General features: G+C 44.8%; 1 protein-coding gene across 8 annotated transcripts in view; it reads right to left on the reverse strand.

The window, feature by feature from the left end:
- The window catches only part of LOC105702311 (histone deacetylase 4), a 69,560-nt gene that overhangs the window by 34,390 nt on the left and 11,406 nt on the right, over positions 1-23,764 (reverse strand). For all 8 annotated transcript variants that reach the window (XM_012429794.2, XM_023435069.1, XM_023435068.1 and 5 more), the window contains exon 2: positions 20,054-20,379. In XM_012429794.2, the coding sequence (XP_012285217.1) occupies positions 20,054-20,105 (52 nt within the window). In that variant the 5' untranslated portion in view covers positions 20,106-20,379. The remainder of the gene's footprint in view (positions 1-20,053; positions 20,380-23,764) is intronic.

Consider the following 23,764-nt stretch of genomic DNA (forward strand, 5'->3'; position numbering starts at 1 on the left):
TTTTAAATATTCTTGCTTGAAAAAAAAAAGAAAAAAAAACTGAATACGTGTATGTTATATCTCGAACAGATATTTTTTAACAGTATAAACAAGGATATCGGATACACGGATCCCATAAACATAACCATTTCCTTGATATTCTTGCGAAAGCAACGAAAAGGAAAGGAGGCAAACGGAAGGTCTATTTCTTTTCCCTCTTTCTTCTGCTGCTAGATAGGCTATCGCCATTTTGCATTGCGTAACTGTTTCATATAAAAAGAGAGAGAAACGTTAAGAAAACAGCCCCACTGTTCTCTCTATCAATTTTCGCTATCTTCACAGTTTTATCAATTCCTATACATTCAACGTCACGGTTGAAAGACGATCTTAGCGCCACTCGCGAGAGAACCTTCAACTACCCCGAGTGGCGCCTCTATCGGCGACCAATCGAAGCTCAACTCTCGCTTCTCGATATCGTAACCGATCTTATCAAGTCACTTCGCCTCAATGGACATCGATCGCGTCCGATCGATGCCACGAAAGAATTCAACGTTCTTTTTTGGACTCGAGATAAACGGGGCGCCCGATCGCATGACTCGATATGATTGATATCGCGACAACAATAAAAGAGACGGAGAGTATCGCGAGCCATCTTAGGAAAAAGGCGATAAGCTCTTAGGAAATACTGCCGGTTAAACCAACACGTTTAATAAAAACACAATACCCGCACTTGAGTAAAGAATAAATCGCAATTGCTGTTCCGGATTGAAAGGAAAACATCGCCCAATGCAATTATTAGACATGAAGGGGGAAAAAAAAAGAAAAAAAACGTCAGATATGTTATCGAAGATCAGGGTTATGACGGAGTTAAGATTTAACGCTATAGGAAGGTAACATTTATTTCGGCGACTCAAGGGACGAAGACATCGAATTCTGTGCTTTTTGATCTGTATTTACGCGAAAAAATAAGTGGAATATTTACAGGAGTGCCGGTGACGTCTGAGAATATTTCCGTCCCACGCGAAAAAAAGAAAAGGAAGGAGAAGGGTGCCATTTCTCTGTGTCACTTTTTCAGAATTAAGCTCGTAAAAAGGCCGGCACGTGGAGTCGATTCTTCACGGCCGACTTTTTAGCCATTGGCATGTGCGGATTTATTTACGTACGCGGGCAAAAATGTTTCGATATTTCGAACCCCTTCGAATATAAACAGCCAAAATCGGAAACAACGGCGCCCGGAATAAAAGCCGAATAAATGTACCTTACATTTTGATGGACAATTCTACGTGACAATTCGTACAAAAGTATTCGACCTCGATTCCAAAACCTCGAAGGAAATAATAAGCCGAGGAATGAAGTCGGTACAAATGTTAACAAATGTACTATAACGCGTATCTCAAAATACGCGCACTCGTGTACTTGTACGTGATCGAAAATTAATATTTCGATACATATGCAATTGCGTTAGGAATTTAAATACACAAGTATGGAAATTCCAATGGTACACCTGTACACAAAATATATCCACAAAATTGTATCTCGAGAAAAGCGCGTTACAGTACATATATCGCCACTTCTACCGATTTATTACCCCACCTAACTAATTTGTTTAAAATTTTAAACACTTACACCAATGCTCACATAGAAAAATTTCTCGACGTGCAGTTAATGTTTCTCAGTTTTCCGTTTCGAGGGTCGCTGTATCCGGTTTTGGAATACATTTGTACAAGAAAGTGTTCAAGATATCAAAAGGATTTTTTTTATCTAATAACAAGAGGAAGAAAAAAATAGTTCCTCTGTTCGCATTCTTCCCATCTCGCTGCCTTCGCAAGAAGATTAAATTAATAGTTAGGTTTCCATGTATCTTGCGTTCATATATCACACGTATATTCATGGACATGAATGTCTTCTAATCCCACCCTGGCGGCACCCTGTGATTAGGGAAGGCATTTATGCCTTTCGGTGTACATAATGTACGTACGTACGTACGCATGAGTCGCCCTGTATACCGAGAGGAATTCCACCGGCTAAAAGTCCACATTAACGTGCGTCAGGTAAAGTCATCCGGGATTCTATTTTAAGTCCGAAGGCCGTCATAGTTCGTGGCGTATCGCGACAGTCATTGCGACGACCTTCGCTCATTCGTAAGCGTGTGTTATTAATGATTAATCATCACGAGCCACCTGATCGGGCTGCAGCATGCAGTTTCTTCTCCATTCACCGGTCGGTTAAGGACCTTCCGTCGATAAAGCAGAACGAATGCCACCGGTGAGTAAAATCTGCAGACTACATAGCCCCTAGGATGGCAAAGTACCAATGTAGACTGGGAGACATCAATGCCCTCCCATCCTGCACAGGCGATGCCGCATCTGCAGGGGAGGCATTCATATTCGCCACTGTACCAATGTACATATATATTAGAATGTCATACATCCACGTAGGGTCTACATTGTAATGTCACACACACACACATAGGGCCTACATTTGAATATCACTCATCTACATAATACCTATCAAAGCTATGTTAAGGTGATATAAAAAGGGTCATTGTATATATATATAAAACGTCAAAATATTAATAAAACTTCCACAAACAGGATGCACCAAATCGTTAAAAACTCCAGCATGTGATTATGGAGGCCCTATGAAAGTACGTGGCGCTCATGAAGTTTCATTTATAATAAAACAAGTTTTTATTTATCCCAGACTAGAACCAAGAATACATATTCTTTTCAGAAAAATGAAATTTCACGAGGACCACGTTCTTACTTAAGGCGTTCATAATCACGTGCTGAAGTTTCAAATGATTCGGTGCACCCAGATTGGAGAAAAGTTCTATTAATATTTGTATGGTTTGTAATTGAGTCTATTAAGGGAAGAGTCGGACACGGTTTTGTTGATGCATGTAATTAAATTTTCAGTACACCGTAGCTAGGCGATAAAGGGAAAAACCTAGATAAACGTGCCTTGGAAGGTGAATCAAATCTTAAATAGGTTTTAACTACGCTTAAACCAAAAAATGTTGAATGCAGAGTTAAACCCTAAATAGGGCTTGCTTTCATTGGGAGCTCCTATAGTGATAGCCCTACCTAGGGCCTGAATACAATCTGGTATTTTCTAGTGAATTTTCTACATAGGGCGATGGATTTGCACGAAATAGTCCAACCGTGTAGTTTCCACTCTCAATCGCAACCTTGACACGTGTATGCATTTTTCTTTATAGAATCTGTGCAGTGGTTCGAAACATCCTTGCGGGTTCCGCTGGTTTTTTTCCGTCTTATTTAATAAAATGCGCAGGTTTTTGCAAACGACTTTGTCTTTTGAAGCTAATGCTGTTTAAGTACCTCGATCCTCCAAAGTTATTATATTTGAATACATCCAACGGGATTTAGGAAAGTTCTTTTCGATGGAGCAGCAAATAGGACCGGTCGAGTTTCTCGATAACGAAGTCGTCCTTGGCGATGAAGCGCATCTCGTAATGCGCGATCGGTCGACTACGTCGCGATAAAACGTAAAAGAACCGGCATAAATAAACATTCGAACAACTGGTTCTCGCCTTCCTGGCGTAATCTCTTTGACGATGGCGACTGGTGGGTGGCGAATATGGCGGCAGATTATCGATATTTATCGGCTCGTTGCCTCGATAGAGTCATCGTTCTATAAATACTCGACAACAAAGGTACTCCCGTGAGGCCGGCTTGCCCCTCCACTCTAAATATACGTGTTCACGCACGTATACTTTTGCACACTGGAAATCCGGCACGCGTTTTCCTTTTAATAAGGGGGCGTTCGAAAAAAGCGCCGAGATTATAACGCCTGCCGATTTCGTCTTTCGATTCGCCACCGAGAGCAGTTGCGATCTCTCGCCCCATTGGCAAGCACTGGAAAAAAAACGCTTCCTGAGAAAGTTGTTCGCAATTACTTGCGCAACAACTTTCGTATGAAACGTTTTCGTCCGCCATGTCACGATGACGCGAAAAGTCGGGAAGAAGTTCGGTGTAGAGTCGTCGAAACTCCACGGAGGCGTGCAAACTTGCGATCTCCTGTCCTATCGCTAGGCGCTGGAGAAAAACGCTTCCTGAGGAAGTTGTTTAGAATTGTTTGCGTAACAACTATTGTCTGAAATACTTCCGTCCACCGTGCCTCTGTGATACGAAAAATCGTGAGGATATCAGGCGTCCAGTCGCCGTTTCTCGATGGAGATACGCGATGTTGATATTTTCTGCCCCATCGGCAGGCGCTGGAGGAAAACGCTTCCCGAGGAAGTTGTTTAGAATTGTTGCCGCAACAACTATTGTCCGGAACATTTTTCTCCACCGTGCCTCCGCGACGCGAAAAATCCCAAGGAAGTTGGGCGCCGAGTCGCCGACGCGGGAAGTTGATCGTGGTCCCGCGCGAGGGCCACAGCCGGACACAGGTGGGCAAGAGGGAGACAAAGAGAGTGAAGTTGCGCGAGCAAGGGAAGCGAGAGAAGTGAACAGGGGTCACTGCTCGCCGCATTCCACCGAGTCAAGTCCAAGGCTACGAGAGGGGCCCTGCCGTTAGTCCTGCTCCTCCGATCGGTAGCAGGGCCCCTTTTCTCATGGATCGTTTCCACAGAAGCGGCCAACGGTACTCGAGAGGCCTCACGGGGAAGTCGACTTTACCCTGAAATTCTCTTTCTCTCCTCAGCTCCTCCTTTCGACCGACGGAGACTCCAAGACGATCTGCCGAAGTATTTGATAACGATCCCTAAACACGTGTCCCAGTCAATTGTGCTATATTCAGGAAAGAAAACCATTATAATAGAGAATACCAACCCCCTACACCGATCCGACTATATAGATAACCAAAATGAGGAGGAAAAAAAAAAGAAACACCAAAAAACGCTGATTTCTCGCCTTTTCTCATTCTATACTTAAAAAACTAAGAGGGCGACAATCAGGAACAAACAAAGAAAAAGTCCCTCTATTCCCTCATTTCCTTTCCACATCATTCAATGCAACACCTTCGGTTTACAAAGTCCATACATCCTACGCCAAGAGAACATGAAAATGAATTAAGATATCAATGATAATCAGCGACGACTTTAACACGAACTTCAAGCGTTAAGCTCAGCCAATCGTGAATTGGTGATGGAATTTAAATTAAATAACGATATGAAATACGTTTACTCAAGCTATGCCACTTAGAGATGGTAAGTGGTCATTTCTCGCGGGGGAAATTAAAGCGTTAATTTTTCCTTTCATAATACGCATTGTCGTGTCACCAGAAGTTTCACATATAATGGTGGGTAATTACAAGCGGTACAATAAATCGATAAGGGGGACGATAAAACGCGAAGATCTAACGAGCGGCGCAGCTGGAACCACCTTTCAAGTATGGCGGATCCGAACTCGCGGAGGAATGAAACTCCCAGCGAGAGTAAGCCGCAATTCCGTTTTTCTCGGGCGTACACGTGTGTGCCGTTCGCGGCGTGTGTTTTTGCGAGGTGCCGGCCTCTAACCGTGTCCGCGACGTGTGCGGCGGTTGCCTCGAGCAACAAAGTGCCACACAGGCCGAGAAGACTGCGTTGCCTCGCGTTGCATTCCTCTTTGCGGCCGATCGCCGGCGCGGCAGCACCTGCGCCTCGGGGCGCCGCCATCTTGAGCAACCAATCGCACCTAAAGGGCAACCTACACTGGAACGATGCGAATGGGTGTCGGGGCATTCTCCGCATCTCCCGAAAAGAAAGAGAATGGTGAAAACCGCAAGACTCTAGCTCGAGCGGTTTGCGAGGTACGCCTAAAAGGGTGGGGAAATGCGAGAGCATTTTCAGAGGTGCTAGCAAAAAATTGTCTGATGTAGCATATTATTAGCACATAAAGAGCACAAAATGTTAAGGTATAGAAATTTGAATTGTGTAAAGGTGGGGGTGCTAGCTATACACACCTCATTTTCAGGGCGGTTTTCCTTTCACGTGACATACTGCTTGGTTTCCCCCCGGGACGTGCTTCTATGAAAAATTCACTAGCAGATCATAGGGTCTGGGCCCTAGCTAAGGTTTCTACGATAGGTGTTCTCGGCTCTAACTCGCGATTTTGTGGCAACTTTTCCTGATCAAGCTGAGGACTGGCTAGCACTTCATTTGGCTTCGGGGAATTTTATGTAGGCATTTTGTCTACGGAGAAACCTAGCTAGGGTCTAAGATTTATTTACGTATCGACGTAATTTTGGTCGAATATTCCTTTTCTAGGAAAATTTAGGCGCTCAGTCGGGTTCTGCATAGAAAAGTGTGACGTTTCAATGTAGGCCCTATGTTGGTAAATTTACGTCCTAGCTAGGTCCTAGCTAGGGTCTCGGATTTATTCTTTACATCTTTATACGTTTACGTCCTAGCTAGATCCTACAGTCCAAGATTGATTTACCAATCGACATAATTTTATTACAAATCCTCCTTTACTGGGAAAATTGAAGGGTTTAGTGAGGTCCTGTATAAAATAGTGTGATGTTTCAATGCAAGCCCTATGTTGGTAGGTTTGCGTCCTAGCTAGGTCCTACAGTCTGAGATTGATTTACCAATCGACATAATTTTATTACGAATACTCCTTTACTGGGAAAATTGAAGGGTTTATTGAGGTCCTGCATAAGAAAGTGTGACGTTTCAATGCAGACCCTATATTGATACGTTTGAGTCCTAGCTAGGTCTTAGCTAGGGCCCCTTCATTTTTCTTTGTTCTTTACTCGGGACCGTCATACGCGATCAAACGAAGACCAGTACTCGCGATTATGCCCCAACAATTTCCTAGTCTCTTTGTAAAGAACGACTGCCTCTTTCCCCATAGAGGTGTATCGAAAAGAGAGGACGAGCGAGAGGGGAATCGCGATGCGAGCGATTTTCCTGGAAGCCGCGAGTGGCTCTGCCGTCGATGATTGATATTACGGCATTCCAGGCGGGTCGCACATACACAGGCCGCGGTTAAATCTCGGACGTGGAGTAAACGAGACTTACAAATTGCGCCATTAATAATGGCCGAACGGGACTCCGCGGTGCTCCAATGGCGGCTTTGCGCGGCCAAAAACGGCCGAACACTTTCTGCCACGGAGTGTTAAAAATGCTTCGATAACCCTTCCGAGCAGAAATATATTCATATATCCTCTTAAAGATTTGACGATCCTTCCGAAAAATTCTAGGGTCCTAACAGAAGAGGGAACCCTCCAGGAATCGGCGTTCTGAAATATTCAAAGCCCATTCGAGTTATACGCGCCGTCGGTATTCGGTCTCAGCCGAGGAGGTTGATAAATAAAACCCTAACGTAATTGTCCGGCATTGGCCAGGAATAGCCTTCCGTTTCGATCCGGACTCGTCGCCGGAGCGACAAGGTATATAACTCGACGATTATCGACTGGAGCTTTTTGGGAGAGGAGCTCGTCTCGCTCGTAATAGCACCGCGGAATCCAAGGCGGCGTTGCCGTGCGCAACCGGATTCTGGGGGATTTTGCCCCCTCGTCTGGTGATTTTTATCGGCCCGAGGCATCCCACGGCGCGGTAAAGGATCAGCCGAAATTACCCGCGGATCCTTCATAGCCGGGCATGATTTAACATTTACAGCACCCCTGGAAAGAAATCTGCAAGGGCACTAGCAAAGACCTACCTAAGCCACAAATCGGTACCATACAAAATAACACTTCAACTAGAATGTCATTTCAGGGTGCAGGCCGTAGCCGTGACATCCTAAGCTGGCTCAAAAAAGGAATTAATTTCATTCGATATTCTATTCACGCATTGTTTTATTCTAAGCATACCCTAGCTGGGGGCCAACAGAGAAAGGCTGCATAAAAATGTCTTGGATGCTAAATTGAATCCTAGATAGGGTTCAGCTTGGCGTTGACCAGGAAAAATTGTCTTGGAACCGGGAATAAGCCCTAACTAGGGGTATATTAGCTAGGACTGGCCCTAGCTAGGGCCTATCTAAGCCACAAATCGATACCAAACAAAATAATACTTCAACTAAAATGTCATTTCAGGGTGCAGGCCGTAGCCGTGACATCCTAAGCTGGCTCAAAAAAGGAATTAATTTCATTCGATATTTCATTCACGCATTGTCTAATTCTAAGCATACCCTAGCTGGGAGCCAACAGAGAAAGGCTGCATAACAATGTCTTGGATGCTAAATTGAATCCTAGATAGGGTTCAGCTTGGCGTTGACCAGGAAAAATTGTCTTGGAACCGGGAATAAGCCCTAACTAGGGGTATATTAGCTAGGGCTGGCCCTAGCTAGGGCCTAAACCCTATCTAGGGCCAAAACCCTACTTAGGGTTTCCTAGTCAGTTTTCCACGTGGGGGTGTAACTTTGGAATTACAAGTCGAAGGATCGAAACGAAAGCTCGGTTCTTTCTAATGAGAGCCGATTCTATTTCCTCAAAGGCTCCCGCTCGTTCCAGGAGCGGCCCCCAAGGTCTCTTCGAGCGAACGTATCGCGTTCATAGCGATCCTGGGACCGCGACCGCCATTGTAATGGGCCCGGTAGGAACGTTAAACGTTCCTCGCGTTCGCCGCAAGTCCCGGCGAAGTCCCGCGGAGGTGCCCGTGTGCAGCTTTTTTACACCAGGATACTTATGTTGATAAGTGTCCGCGATTACCAGGCCCAGATTTGAAATGACCTCCTCCGCGAATAGACCAATACTTATCGCGGGCCTTTCCGAAAAACTGCCAGAAAACGGCGAAGTCGTTCGTGGTCTCTATTCTTGGTAACTAGTAGTCCTGCTGATGATGTGCAAAATTGGTCTTGGTTTTCAAGAGATACAATACGAAGACAAATACCAAGAACACCATATAATTTCAAGACCAGGATTCAACCGTGGAGGAACAAGACTTGAGTATAGAAGACCACAAGATCGTGATAGGCTTAATGTTGGTCTTGCATTTGCTCGTTACCAGTAGTCCTGCTGATGATGTGCAAAATTGGTCTTGGTTTTCAAGAGATACAAGACGAAGACACATACCAAGAACACCATATAATTTCAAGATTAGGATTTAACCGTGGAGGAACAAGACTTGAGTATAGAAGACCACAAGATCGTGATAGGCTTAATGTTGGTCTTGCATTTGCTCGTCACTAGATCCTACACAAGACAAAACCTTTACCTATGTACGTGCTCGTGGATGCGCATGGATCTGATGTCTTAGTTTTGGTCTTGGTCTTATAGAATATTAAGAACGAAAACCAAGAGTTGACCACAATTGCAAGACCAAGACCAAGACTTCGGTATGCAACCTGCATTTGCTCGTCGCTTGGTCCTACTTAAGAAAAAAAGCTCTACCTAGGTACGCGCTCACGGGTGCGCCCGTACCCTTGCTTCATGCTCTAAATGCCGGTAACTTTACCTAGGCAGAGAATAGAAGTGCCTTTCGCAAGACCAGCCGCGACCGGGACGACGACGCCGAAGAAGTTACCAAGAGCGGCGAAACGATCGACGTAATTTAGAGCCATTCTCTCCCGCTCTTGCCCACCACGTAACAATGGAGCCGGTAGTTCGAGACTCGGCAATGCCAATGGCTTCCCAGAAACCGAGCAGGAATATCGGAGGAATATCGAGGATAGTATCGAGCCGAGGATAATATCGACGAAGATCGGCGAACCTATCGATCCGAGACGAAAATCCACCCTGCACTGTTATAAATATCCGTTGAAAATAAGCACACACATGTAGTCGAGAATTTTTCTCAAGACACTACACCGAGAAAAATCGAGCCAAAGACATATCTCTTAGAACAGTACCAATGAAATCCCCTGTTAACTCTAAGAATAATAATTTAACTCAAACTGGAATAAATCGGATGCAAAATTTATCCAAAATTATGACAATTTATTATTGGCTCAAACAATTATCCTTGGAATTAAGAAAATATTTCTTCGGTTCGGTGAATCTTTTTCCTCTCGGTGTATATTTTCAGATCTTGTATTACATTATGTTCGGGTTTTAGGACACGAATTTCATATAATGTATTTGGAAATCTTTCGTATACTAATTTCCGATATCACCTGTGAAGATCTATAGAGAATTGTGTTAAGAGGTGTTTAAAAGGGGATACGACTGTCGTGAGACGTAAATTCATAACCACCCTGATTTAAATCCAGAAGAGCGTGAGATAATAGCGAAACGCAGCCCTTTATTTCATCGAGCCGCCATTTATAGGTTAATAATAAGATTCGACGTTTCCCAGAAGCGGGAACATCGAAGGCGTCTACACCGGTCCGGATTTACGGAGACTCTTGGCGTAGATCGTGATATGTAGAAACCCAGAGATCGCAATCTGCGCGGGGGATCTGGATCTATTCGATTAACGATCCCTATCGATCGAATCGATCCCGAGGGATCGTAACTCCCGCCGCGTAGCAAATGGCAGCGAGAAATCCTTCGGGACCGAATTGACTGGATTTATCCAATGATCCATCTGAAACACGAGAGATCTATGGCGGATACGGGAAACCCAGGGGATAAATGGTCGATCGATAAGGATCGAGACAGGATACTCGTACCTGGATCCCTAGGGAACGGATTTCCAGGGTTGAACGGCCTTCCCTCTAGAAAGTTTTGCTAGGACCTAGCTGAAACCTATCAGCTATGGTATCAGCTAATAAAGGGTTATAAATTAGATCTCACATTTTTCTATATAGGGCCTAGACAAGACATCCTCTGCTGACGTGATAACCGAAAAATCCAGAAAAATTACGTTAATATATCATTAAATTTCAAGGATGCCCTAGTAAAATTGGAACTTGGACTTTATCCAAGTAGATTTTACATTAGCATCAATTAGGAGAAATTATCTTGGATACAAGATCAAGTGGTAATTAGGACCTCCTTTGGTTCGAGCTGGAAACTCCTAATATGCAAATCCTAGTTAGGAACTTAACCCATTCACTGGCAGGAAAATTTATAGGCAATCTTGGTACATACGCTTACTACGAGATATCTCGTAGTTGACAGTGACTAGGTTAAACAGCCTTGTCGCGTAGAAAATCTAGCTAGAACCAGCTAGGGTATCAGCTGATATAGGGTTATAAATTAGATCTCACATTTTTCTATATAGGGCCTATCCAAGACATCCTATGTTAACGTGATAAGTGAAAAATCGAGAAAAATTACGTTAATATATAATTAAATTTCAAGGATGCCCTAGCTAGGTGCTTCGAAAAAGAAACCCTGGAAAAATTGAAAATTGCCCTTTATCCAAGTTGATTGTACATTAGCATTAATCAGGAAAAATTGTGTCGGATACAAGAACAAGTTCTAATTAGGACCTAGTTTGATTGGAGCTGGAAACTGCTAATACGCAAGCCCTAGCTAGGGCTTAGGCAGTATTTCGGATTTCTGAGTCAATTTTCCGCATTGATAGGACCAGATTTGCCCATATTATTATTATGTTAAACGCTGTAACTTTTTTTTTCTGCACAAGTTCGAAGGTTAAGTATAAGCTAGGGCCCTCGTTAAGATATTAATATTCGATGTCAGTCATCTTCCCATCGAAGCGTGGCCGTTCTTACGTCGTGCCGCGCGCGGCAAACGGCTGGCGCGATTTTCCGCGCGTAATCGCGGATTCTGCGCCGCTCGCGGAAACTTTTCCGCGAGGTTACGGAAACCGCTAATCCCGAGAAGCGCGCACTGTCAATAACAACATCATTATGCCGCCGATTATCGCGTGGTTATATTTACTCTGGCCACCGACAGGCGAAACGGCGATTACGTAAGGACGCGCATTGCTCCCGACATTCCCCTCGTCCAACGCCATTAATATGCGTGTTTATTAATATTAAAGTTACGTCAACATTACGCCCGAAAGGTATCGATCAACAGGTCTTATATCACCTGACAGTTTAATCATAAAGCAGGTTGACAAAGCGGTGTTTCAACTTCCCATCCGCGATAGTTCCAGATCATCAGTTCTGTCACAAATCCGCAAAGCCGTCGGTCTCGTCAGTCATTTTTTGTTGAAACAATTAATGCTATTAATAAAACCGCGGGCGTAGAATGTATAGACATGGATGTATGTTGATCTGACTATGAAGACAGTGGAAATGAAAAAGAGAAAGATCAGAGAGGTTGTTTTCTCGTTCCTTCCCTTTTTATTTTTTATTTTTTCAATTTTTATTTTATGAAGCTGTTGCACGGCGGAATATCGCCAAATTCTATTTAACCATTTAACGTGATGCGAAAGTGACGTGAAAGGTCTCGTTACAAACTTCACAACTTGAGTATGGAGACAATAAGAAAGGTCCTGACACTCTTGAAATTTCAATTATTTAAAAAAATCATTTATAGACACGTTAACAATTTTTTTTTTATGAAAGCGTCCCACAGTGCAACATGGCGAAATTCTATTTAAGTATTTAAGGCGATATAAAAGTAGCGCCGGAGATCTAAAGTTCGATCTAAATATTTACAAATAGGTGCATAACATCCATTTGATGTCAACGACGTCCCGTCTATCGGTACACGCATCGCATCATGTATTTCGGTACACACTATGTACTATGTACATATATACATCGCGGTTTCCATTTATTACTCACCGATCGGTTAACGCGCGAAATAACCGAACGCAACGCAATACGAGCTGGCGATCGATCGATCGATCGATCAATAGATCGCAATCGATCTCCATTGGTCACGTGGGCGATCCAGAAGGAGTCGAGATCGAGTTACGCACGGCCGTCGATCGCTCTTCTTGTCAGGGTTTTATAGATCGATCTTATCCGTTACGTGCATTCTAGGCACACAGTCAATTCAAATGGATTCCTTCACTTTTCCCCGGTATCGCTCTCCAATAAGGTGTTTCAGGAAGTCAAAGGGTTATTTCAAAGTAACATGTATGCGTGGGATCGCCGATAATTGGCCACGTGGAAAATTGACCAGGGAATCCAAGATAGGGTTAAGGCCCTATCTAGAACTTTGTTCTTGGCCCCAGTCAAGATAAGCCTTGGTTAGAACTTATTTCACTTATTTCCGCACCCAGAATCATTTTTCCTGGTTAACTTTAAGACCTAATTAGAAGTTGATTTACCATATAAGACAATTTTACCTAGGCGTTCTGTTAGCACCCAGCTAGGGCTTACCTAAAATTTACTTCTTCATCAACGTAATTTTGCCGATTATTTCTATATCGGGCTTATTTAGGATATTTTACCTAGTACCTACATACGCCGAGAAAAAAAAAGAAAGAAAATTCATTGAGCCAGATATATTTCTTTGAATAGTACCAAAGAAACATTTTGCTAATTTGAAGAATAATTATTTCAGATAAACTGGAAAAAAATGGGATGTAACGTTTCTCAAGAATTATGGCAATTTATTTGAGTTCATTTGCGTGAAATAATTATTCTTTGAATTATCAAGATATTTCTTAGATTCAATGAATTTTCATTCTCAGTGTAGAAAGAGTACGGCGTTTCAATGTAAGCCCTGTATTGGTGGGTTGGCATCCTATGACTTATAATTAGCTACGTTTTAAAAATAGTGTCAAGTCAACTGTTAAGTTATTCTTTCATTTTGCAATAGCATACCTATCCCTTTAGAAAGTGACGTCTATTCGACAGCTCTTAGTGATAACGTGATAATGTGATATCACAGAACGCTGATATCTCGGCGTAGAAATCCTTGCAGATTTTCTATAGTACTCGAAATTGAGAAGTCCCGAGGCTCAACACTTCCGGCCCTTTTTTTTCCTCGTTCGGGAAAAATCAAACGTGAGTTTACAGAAATACGCGTTGATTAGCCTCTCTCGGTGGTTTAATTTCCGCATGATTCATACGTGCTATCCGGCGAAATTGCAGACGGGAGACGCCGAGGTCTTGTCCGCGATTAACGCGCGGCTCGTCTCCGCCATGAGCGACGACAATTATGGCCCACATTAATTAAGGTAATTGCGACCAGACCAGCGTGTACCGACTCCCACAAACCCTTCTCCGGATGTACGCACTTAAACCCCGCCTAAGCTGCTAATTAATAATTAGAAAGAACCCCGATAAAGGACCGACTTTCGCCAAGATCTCGGCAGGACGCTTCCTTGAACCATGAGATTAATAAACAAATTTTAAAGGAATGTTCATTAATACGGGCAGACATGACATCGCCTGTGCAGGTTGGGAGGGCATCGATGTCTCCCAGTGTACTCGCTCAGCTCTTACGGGAAGAAAGGCTCGGGATAATTCCGCGCCTTCTAGGGCGAGGTGTAATTAAATATAAATCCAGGAATTGTCGCCATTCCGGGAAACAAAGCAGGGCAAAGTGTGCCCAGCAAAATTCCCCATGTCCTTCGTCTTCGGTCGTTAGTCACGCAGGCTGATTAACGCAGAATCACCAGCCCAGCCCAGGAAATCAATTTCCTGACTCCACGACGTCGTTTTGCGTGCACATGTCGATCGCTTAATGGTACCCTTTAAGCACGAGTGCGATCGATCCCAATAAGGTTCTCTCCGGTCGACGATAAGTGTCGAGAGCTGAATATTTAGACTTTAGTCATGAACAGTCAATACTTGATTGCCTTAAAGACCTATTCGGAAGTCATTTCCAACATATGCGCCACGGACGACATATGGAGCAAATTGAACCATTCCTTTGGTATTCTTGCTGAGGCAATTTCGGCTGCAAATATTTCCCAAAGCAGCGCATAACAGAGCGATTAATCAAAGTGGCAAATGTTTCAAAGCCCCGACCTTAAGCTGATATGAAAGAGTCATTGCATATTACACGTCAAAATATTTAGAATACTTTTTTTCCAAACTGGGTGCATCGGAACATTTGAAACTTCATCATATGATTACGAAGGCCCCAAGGAAGGACGTGGTGCTCGTGAAATTTCACTTTCCAAAACAAACAAAAATGTACACTTGGTTCTAGTCTGGAATAAATCAAACAATTTGTTATTAAAAATGAAATTCCATGCGCACCATGCACTTCCTTAGGGCCTCTATAATCACATATTGAAATGTCCAATGATCCGGTCCATCCAGTTTTGCGAAATGTTTTATAAATATTTTAACGTTTCATTAATATAGAATGTCCCTTTTGTATCACCTTAATGGAGGTGAGTATGATTCCGACATCCCGTACATAGAATATCTTATGCAACGTAAATCTCCCCTTTTAGCGCGCACCTTACTCGCTGAAATTGACGCCGAGTTTACGCCCGTTATTATATAATAAACCCGGGTACTGTTGCGTTGTAAATCCACGTAACGAGTCGAAACGGGTTAAATTTAGTCCTTTTAATTCATCCTCTAAGCATCGCAGATTCTAAGTTAAGGTGAATTCCTTCACCGCGGTTCCTCTCTCTCTCTCTCTTTCCTTTCTCTCTTCGGGTGCGCATTAGTCACCATAATTGGATACCGAGTTTACGCTCGTTATTACATAATAAACCCGGGCCGCGGTGTAAATCCGCATAACGAGCCAAGGCGAGGAGAAAACTCACTCGGGGTTAATCAAGAAAGCTTATCGTTGCTTTGGCCATGTACACCAACACGTACGAGAGTTCCGTCAATTGCTCTCATATGCAATAAAAACCATACATCTGCTGATACATTGTACGCATTTACTTCCTCTCCTGGTAATTTACATGGAAAATCGGCAAGGGCTAGCTAGGACCTACCTAGGACGAGAGGCTACCAATGTAGGCCCTATATTGGAACGTCACTCTTCTAAATAATGCCTAATTATCAATTCGTTATCAACCGCACTCCTAATTACATTTACTTAGATTTAACCTGGAAAAGTTGTCTTAGATGGAGAACCAAGTCCTGACTAGGGCTTGCCCTCGCTAGGGCTTAGAATGTGGAAGTCCTAGCTAGGGCTTACATCCTACCTTGGACTTTCTGGTCATTTTTCCACCCGAGTTCTTTATCAATTCGTTATCAACCGCACTCCCAATTACATTTACTTAGATTTAACCTGGAAAAGTTGTCTTAGATGCAGAACCAAGTCCTATCTAGGGCTTGCCCTCGCTAGGGCTTAGAATGTGGAAGTCCTAGCTAGGGCCTACATCCTACCTTCGACTTTCTGATCATTTTTACACCCGAGTTCTTCATCAATTCGTTATCAACCGCACTCCCAATTACATTTACTTAGCTTTAACCTGGAAAAGTTGTCTTGGATGCAGAACCAAGTCCTATCTAGGGCTTGCCCTCGCTAGGGCTTAGAATGTGGAAGACCTAGCTAGGGCATCCTATCATCGATTTCCTAGTCACTATTCCACCCGGATTCTATGTCAAATTCACAGCACGCTCGGTTACTCGCACACGGTGGCACATCCAAAGTGTGTCGGGTAGTTCTTGGTTATGTGAAAAAGTGCGTCTTTTACGGCAGCGCATGTAATGGTACGTGTCCATTAATTCGCTCGCGCGTGTACGCACGTGGGTCGACATCCTCGTACGCGCCCACAGGGCCGAGAAAGTCAGACAGTGGCGCCACCCGGCGACCGGGTGGAAAAAGCAACAATGGCGTGGCCGGGGCCTATTATTAGCGACGAATGTCGGTGTGTAGGTCAACCGAATGCTCCTACAGCCAGGACACGGACGATCCGGCCTATCGACCTCAAAGGTCGATCGATCAAAATTCGATCTCGGTCGATATCGACCGCCGGTCTTCGGAAGGATCGCCTGCGCTTTTTGCGAAACCCGCGCGTGGGTGCGCCATCAGGATTCGAGACTCTACCTCGTGTTCTTTCCCTTGACAAGTATAACGAAGTAGGTACGTTATGTCATGTTACGTTATGTTTCCCAGCTGATGAGTCTTAGACTCCCCAGAGTCACCTGAATTCGTGAATCCTTTGTAACATCTCGCTGTGTCTCCGAAGTCAGTCCACTAGCCTAACAAGGTCTGATAGGCTGCTTATCTTGGTTTTTTGCAAGCCCTTGGATATAAAAAATCCCCCACACGGTGATTTCTATCAGTGATAAGCCGTTATGTTACTTTATGTTTCCCAGCTGGTGGGTCTCACACTCCCAATTGTCGCCTGGATTCATGAATCCTTTGTAACTTCTCGTTGTTTCTCCGAAGTCTGCCCACTAGCCTAACAAGGTTTGATAGGGTGCTTATCCCCGGTTTTTGCAAGCCCTTGGGACCAAAAAAATCCGCCGAACGATGCTTTCTATCCGTGATAACCCAGAACAGGGTACTGGTAGAACGTGTGTAAGATCGTGGAGTAAAGAGCGACTCCATCGCGGAGAAAACCTGCGGATTCCTAAGCTCGGAAATGACTATTTGCCTGGTGAAATGACCGCATAAGTTGGCGTAGGTCAGTCGATGTAGGTAGGTAGGCTGAGATGCCGTTCGTTTCCACTCTTTATTACTTTCCTCGGCGAGCGTTTTGTCCCAAACGAGTTCTCAACGGTTCTCCAGTTCACGAGCTCGGCTACCAACCCTCTAACGATAGGACGATGGACCAGCAGTGGTCCCTTCCGATAACCACGACCAAGCAAGAAACTCGGTAGAGTATCGAGGAAAATACGTATCTATGAGAATAGGTTATGTCGAATGACGAAAGAAACGCGTCTTCTACTATTTTCATGGGGAAAATACTGATAGAAAAGCCCTAGACAGTACCTAACCCTTTAGCTAGGGCTCCCAAGTTTGAAGTTCCCAGCAATGGCCCCTGCCTTGTTAGGACCTGGTCGGGTATATAACACAATTCTTCTTGGTTAACCCCAAGTTAAGACCTAACCAGAATTTAATCTAGCTCTAATTTAAAACAATTCCTCCTGGTTATCATCAGGTGAAGACAGAATCAGGGTTTTAATCACGCATTTAAGACAACTTCTCCTGATTGGCGTCAAGGTATGCCCTAGTTAGGACTTAATTTGTTATTGCCGGGTTGGCCGCCTACTCAAAAAAGTGCAACATATCAATCTAAGGGTAACTCCCTTCGTTATCGGGTTGGCAGCCTACGCAAAAAAGTGTAGCATATCAATGTAGGGGTAATTCCCTTGATTGTCGGGTTGGTGTTTGTTTGCTCTAACCAGGTCCTAACTACTATTTCCGCAAGTTGCCTCCATTGATCGAGCATCAACTATCTATAAATCGTCTCCCATCCCTCCCAATTTCTTCGATTATCAATTTCCAAGTGATCACGCGAGTGGAGTTGCCACCGCCCACTATCACAACACGGCTGCGCAGTGGCCGGAGATTTCGTAACAGCCGGCGCGCACACAGAGCTAACAGCGACTGCCTTAACCGCCGGCTTTGTCTCTCTTTGTGACGGATTTAGCGACAGGGTCCCTAAAAATACGACGGGCCGCTGTGTGCCCACCGGAGGATTATTTTCGTCCCGGACTTCCACGTGTTTAGAAACCCGTTCGCGCCTGCACCGTGGCTCGTGGATTTAGGGCGAATCCTTGTTCCCCAATTCCCAAAAGAAGACTCGGCACCTCTAAACCAGGACCGCACATCCTAACAACACCGATTTAACCTAAAAACCGGGATACATACACCAAAATCCAGGTCGAAAGATGACCAATCGATCAACCAATGGTCAACAAATGGTTGAAAACATTCACAGGCTGTAGAGCGGACATTGTTGGTCCCTCTTCCTGGAGGAGTAGGAAGACCATGTCCGAAGGCGCAAAAACAGCTTGCGAGGGAGCCCTCTCGGCTTAGAGCTTGTATTTCTGGCCGGTGGCCGATTGCTAAGATTAGCCGCCGACTTCTAAACTTAGTCTGACATTTGTGTACATCGAATTCTCCACTCTTTGGGGGCGCGTGTCAAGATCCCAAAAGGCGCGTTCGCCACTAAGGAGTTCGCTGGTGTCCCTCTGGACGCGATTTCCTCGGGACTAACTCCGACACTTTTTACCCGAAGGGAAGATGCCTCGAGTCCCTCGCCTCGATGAAGATAAGAAGATAGGAGATTCCTTCCCGATTAAGCGATCTAAGACCTAATAGATCTCACTCCGCGAGATATACGTCCGAGATAAATCCTGAGCTTATCGGCATTACCCACGAGGGTATCGTCGACATAATGTTGCATAACCAGCCCGTAATTAATTTCCTCCCTGACGAGCGCGAAGAGTCGGAAAACTAGTTTCTTCGGTTGGAGGCGATCAGCTGTTCCGCCGTAGCGGTCGAGGGGAAGTACGGGCCATCCGATTGGACGGACTCCTGGCTCGTTAACGAGGCGATAATACCCCCTAACGCGAATTATCGCCGAGTCTTTTGGCTCTATGTCTCCACGAGGTCGATACTTTTCTTCTTTTTTTTTTTTTATACGCGCATTATGCAACGATCGGGTCTCCTTCGGCGCGATCGACAACCCTGGAGAGCCTTGGCTCCAACCTCGGCAGACAATTGTTATCGCCTTTACTCGCGAGCCGTAAAGCTCCTTACTTTGCTATAGGAATTAGTAAAAGCACTTAGAACCCTGAATATTAAATCCGGTATTCGATCAATTTCCCCATGGACGATCGGTTGTAAAATTGATTACAGATCCAACAATGCGCCCGACTGGAGTAGCAGAGTACTTTAATCGTGGGTGAAGGGATGAAAAATTTAGGCACCGCTTAGAATCTCTAATTGTAGGGTGTAAATGGGTTTGAGAGAAGGGTAGAGTTAAAGAAGGGTAATTTCCATGCAATCGGGGTTCTACCTTAGACCTTAAGGGCCGTTTACACCGACACTCAGGTTAAGATTCTTAATCAATGATTACTTAACTCGTCATTAAAGTTAATCGCCCGATTTCGGGTTACCTAGCAATGGATTTTCAAGATCGGTTTAGTCTAACTTTTGTCGGTACAACAGGAATTTCGTTAATTAGTGGGTGACTAATCGTAACTAAGAAACTTCATTCTAATCGCGGTTGGTGCACTGAGAAAAAAAAAATTCATTGTAGCAAAGAAACATTTTGTTAATTCAAATAAGTTGTCTTATTTCTGAATAAAAGAAAAAAACCTTTCATCCAATTTATTCGAATTTATGTGAGTGAAATAATTATTCTTTGAATTAACAAAATATGTCTTTGGTACTATTCAAAGAAATATGTCCTTGGTTTAATGACAGTTTTTTCTCAGCATGTAACCGTCCTTAAAGGTGAAGGTTTGATAATTGTTCTTAATTGCAAGATACGTACCTAATTGATTCGTGTGGTGCATATTGTAGGTAGTACCATAGTCCAGGGCCATATGCCCCTGGTCCACTTTCGCGAGGAAAGAACTCCGCGTGTTTCCGTATCGTGCAACATCCAAGCCTCGCGACTCTGGCGCCCTCTGACGACCCGGCACTCGATAGATCGAAGGATCTCTGGATCGATATCGATCCTAAGTGACCGAAATTAGTTCCCCTCGCTAACCGAATGATCCCATCACTGCGAGGTCAGCGAGAAAAGTATCCTGCGGGGTCGCAGCTGCAGCTGCACGGTGGAATCTCGCCCTCCTTATTTCACCTCTCTCGAGTGATCTGGAAAGAGAAGAAAGCCATGATCGATTATGCGAGCACAATGGTTAGGCCAGATTCGATCAGTTAATTAAACAGGCGCGAGGGTGACCGGCTCGACGAAGAAACCGAAGGAAAGGACGCGGTTGCTAGGACGCGGTCGCTAAGACGCGGTTACTAGGCGACGCAACACGTGGTTACCAGGCAACGTGACGCGCGATTTGGTGAATATACCTTTCACGCTACAAATGTTTACAAACTGTTAGCACAGCGTTGCAGCTCGTGTTTCCCGACTTAAAGGCACGTTAATTGCCGACTCGGTAAGAGGTTAAAGTTCAGCAATGTCGGGGAAAGTTGGAGAACGAAAGTGCCGGTAGCGGCGCGGTTGCCAGGCAACTCGACGCGTTTCTCGCGCGACCTGGTAAACTCTAAGTATTAATACCTTTAAATATTAGCAAACGAGGGATTAATCCGATACTTCAGGAAACGCTTCCTTGGCGATCTAAGTGAAATTTTCTTTCAAGATTCGAAGGTGCAGGGACATGAAAAAAATTAAAAAAAAAGTACAAAAAACTATGGAGAACGAATGGGAAGGTGGCGTCGCGGTTGCCAGGCAATCTCGCGATCCGGCAACGGCGCGGCGATGGCGTCGGGTCGCGGGCAATATTTTTGTCGCCGGCATGCAAACCACCGACGTGAAGGCGGCACGGCACGCGTAAAAATACCCGGTGCCGAAGCCGAGGGTTATTTACGCGCGGCGGCTTAAGTCCCATACGCGGCCGAGGACCAGAAAAGAGTCCGCCTTGGCGGAAAAAGATGGCGGATGTGTCTCAATCCCTGTTCGCGGCAGCTGTCCGTCTCCCGTCTCGAGTGGCCACGCCAAAACAAAACAGGTCGCCGCGCCCCCGCAAACCGTCAAAAGCCCGTAAATCCGGGCGAACCTGGCGCCCAGGGTGAGACACCTAACATCCGTTTCCATCAGCGCGGCTTAGCGACTGACTTTTACCGAGGAGCCCCCCGAGTTCCAGTTTTTTTGAGGTTAACTCAAGAATTCAACGACGAACGTGAATTCCTGGACCAGGGGATCACCGTCGACCAAAAAGTCATATTCCCAAGGAAACTATCCCAGCCACACTTAACCGATTTAATATATCTCAACATATGACGTGGTACATCGAAAAAATTAGAGATACATATTTAGGTTACCCTCGTCATTTCGGGAGTTTAAGGGACGGATAGATTATTGAGATCTTCTCGTAAATGGACCATTTCCTGGGCGGCATTCCTGTAAATTCTGCATTTTGAACAAGCGATTCCAAAGACACGTGGTATCCAACCCCGTTTGCAAGAAACCGTATAAACTGTTCATGGGGATCAACAGTGAGGATGGTTTACATCGCTTAAACTCGCGGGTTAGCACGTAAAGGAGGGTTCGTGTCTCTCATTTATCATTGTACAAGCATGTCGGATCCGAGAAAATCGGTTAAGTACACCTGGGATGCTATCCTTATCACCGTAAAATGGGGGCAATGGCGTTTATCGGAAACGGGATCCCCCCCCCTAGTTCGTTTTGCATCGCGGAGCCACCCTTGACCTTGATCTGGAAACGGCGGGTCACGTGGCCGTTAACCTCGAACTAACGAGAGGCACGAGAAAGCCATGGCATGGCGGTGCGACGCCTTCCGCGTTTCCGCCATGGATTTAAGAATTCACGGACAGAGCCCAAGCCAGAGGAGTCAGTGCTCGAGCAAATAAGAGGGGAACACGTGGGACCAACAAGAAGGTAGCCATATTGGTCAGCCAAAATCTTAAATGCTCCTAATTACGTGAGATTTACTTATGTCACTTTTCTACTCACCGCATAAAAAACGGTGCTAAATGAGAACGAAGGTCGACATGCCAACATGTAGCACAAAGACCTCTGTGAACGATGTTTTATGTAGAGTCGTAAAAGGAAATAAATTAGAGCAAACGGGAAAGACAAAAGAAGGTGACCAGGAGGGTAAAAAAATTGATTGTCCAATATGGCCGCCTTACCGCTCGCTTTCTTATGGCGGAGACTTCTCCCTGGTCCGACAAGGAAGGTACCCGAGGTGTCCCCCTCCGATTTTGTTCATTTTTAAATATGTTATAGAGGACTAAAATCTAAGGGACCCGTGTTTTTTTTTATCGGCGGATAAACACTTTTAGGGGGTGAAATCAGGCTTCAAGATTGGCCGTGCAAGGGGGTGAGTTGGCTGTTTCATATAGAAGCACTCGACCGATTTTCATGAAACAACCGTCAAAATGTAGGGAATGAAGAATTATGAAACATACATTTGGAATTTTTCTAAAAAAATTCATTTTTAAGGGGTGAGCCACTCCTTTGAATACTTATTTTACCCCTTACGCGAGCAGTAATTGTTCTATCCAAATGACACTTGGTTAATTTATAGACCAGAACAATACAAAGAAAGTATCATTTGGATAGAACAATTACTGCTCGCGTAAGGGGTAAAAGAAGTATTCAAAGGGGTGGCTCACCCCTTAAAAATGAATTTTGTTCGAAAAATTCCAAATGCATGTTTCATAATTCTTCATTTCCTACATTTTGACGGTTTCATGAAAATCGGTCGAGTGCTTCTATATGAAACAGCCAACTAACCCCCTTGCACGGCCAACCTTGAAGCCTGATTTCACCCCCTAAAAGTGTTTATCCGCCGATAAAAAAAAAACACGGGTCCCTTAGATTTTAGTCCTCTATAACATATTTTAAAATGAACAAAATTGGAGGGGGACACCTCAGGTACCTTCCTTGTAAGATGGGACTTTAGGTTCTATATATTGTTCCATACATAGTCTATATATTGTTCCATGCATAGTCTATATATTGTTCCACCCATGATCTATATATTCTTCCATGCATAGTCCGTACATGATTCCATCCATGACCCAATACATGATTCCATCCATGACCCAATACATTCTTCCATCCATGGCTTTCGCGAGTCCTCCGCCGGTGGCGCCTCCTGACGTGTCGCCCTCTTACGTGCTCGAAAGCCGACAGGAAGGGACCAACGACCGCATAATGGATGCAGCCACGGGAGACTAGGCTAACGCGATATCTCGCCGCGTCTTTTTCCTCTCCGTGTCTCCTGACGAGGGCCGCCCCTCGGAGCCGCCCGGCTCTTATCGGGCGCATCTCGCCGATAGTACGCCGGCGCACCGGAAGGCGCTGACATCGCATATGCGCATGCGTAATCGCGCGCCCCGCGAGAGCAGACATAACCTAGCTTACGCGTTCCCAAGTAGAGGCAGGGCCCGATAAAGAGGGGCTGGAAGAAAAGAGGGTGGGGGGCAAGATGAGAAGATCGTTTTCGTACAAATGGTACATTGCGGGCAGATCGAAAGACTGCCGCAAGAAATTTCA

This window comes from Orussus abietinus, unplaced genomic scaffold, assembly GCF_000612105.2.
Source record: "Orussus abietinus isolate OABI.00-Male unplaced genomic scaffold, Oabi_2.0 scaffold108, whole genome shotgun sequence".
Taxonomy (NCBI): Eukaryota; Metazoa; Arthropoda; class Insecta; order Hymenoptera; family Orussidae; genus Orussus; species Orussus abietinus.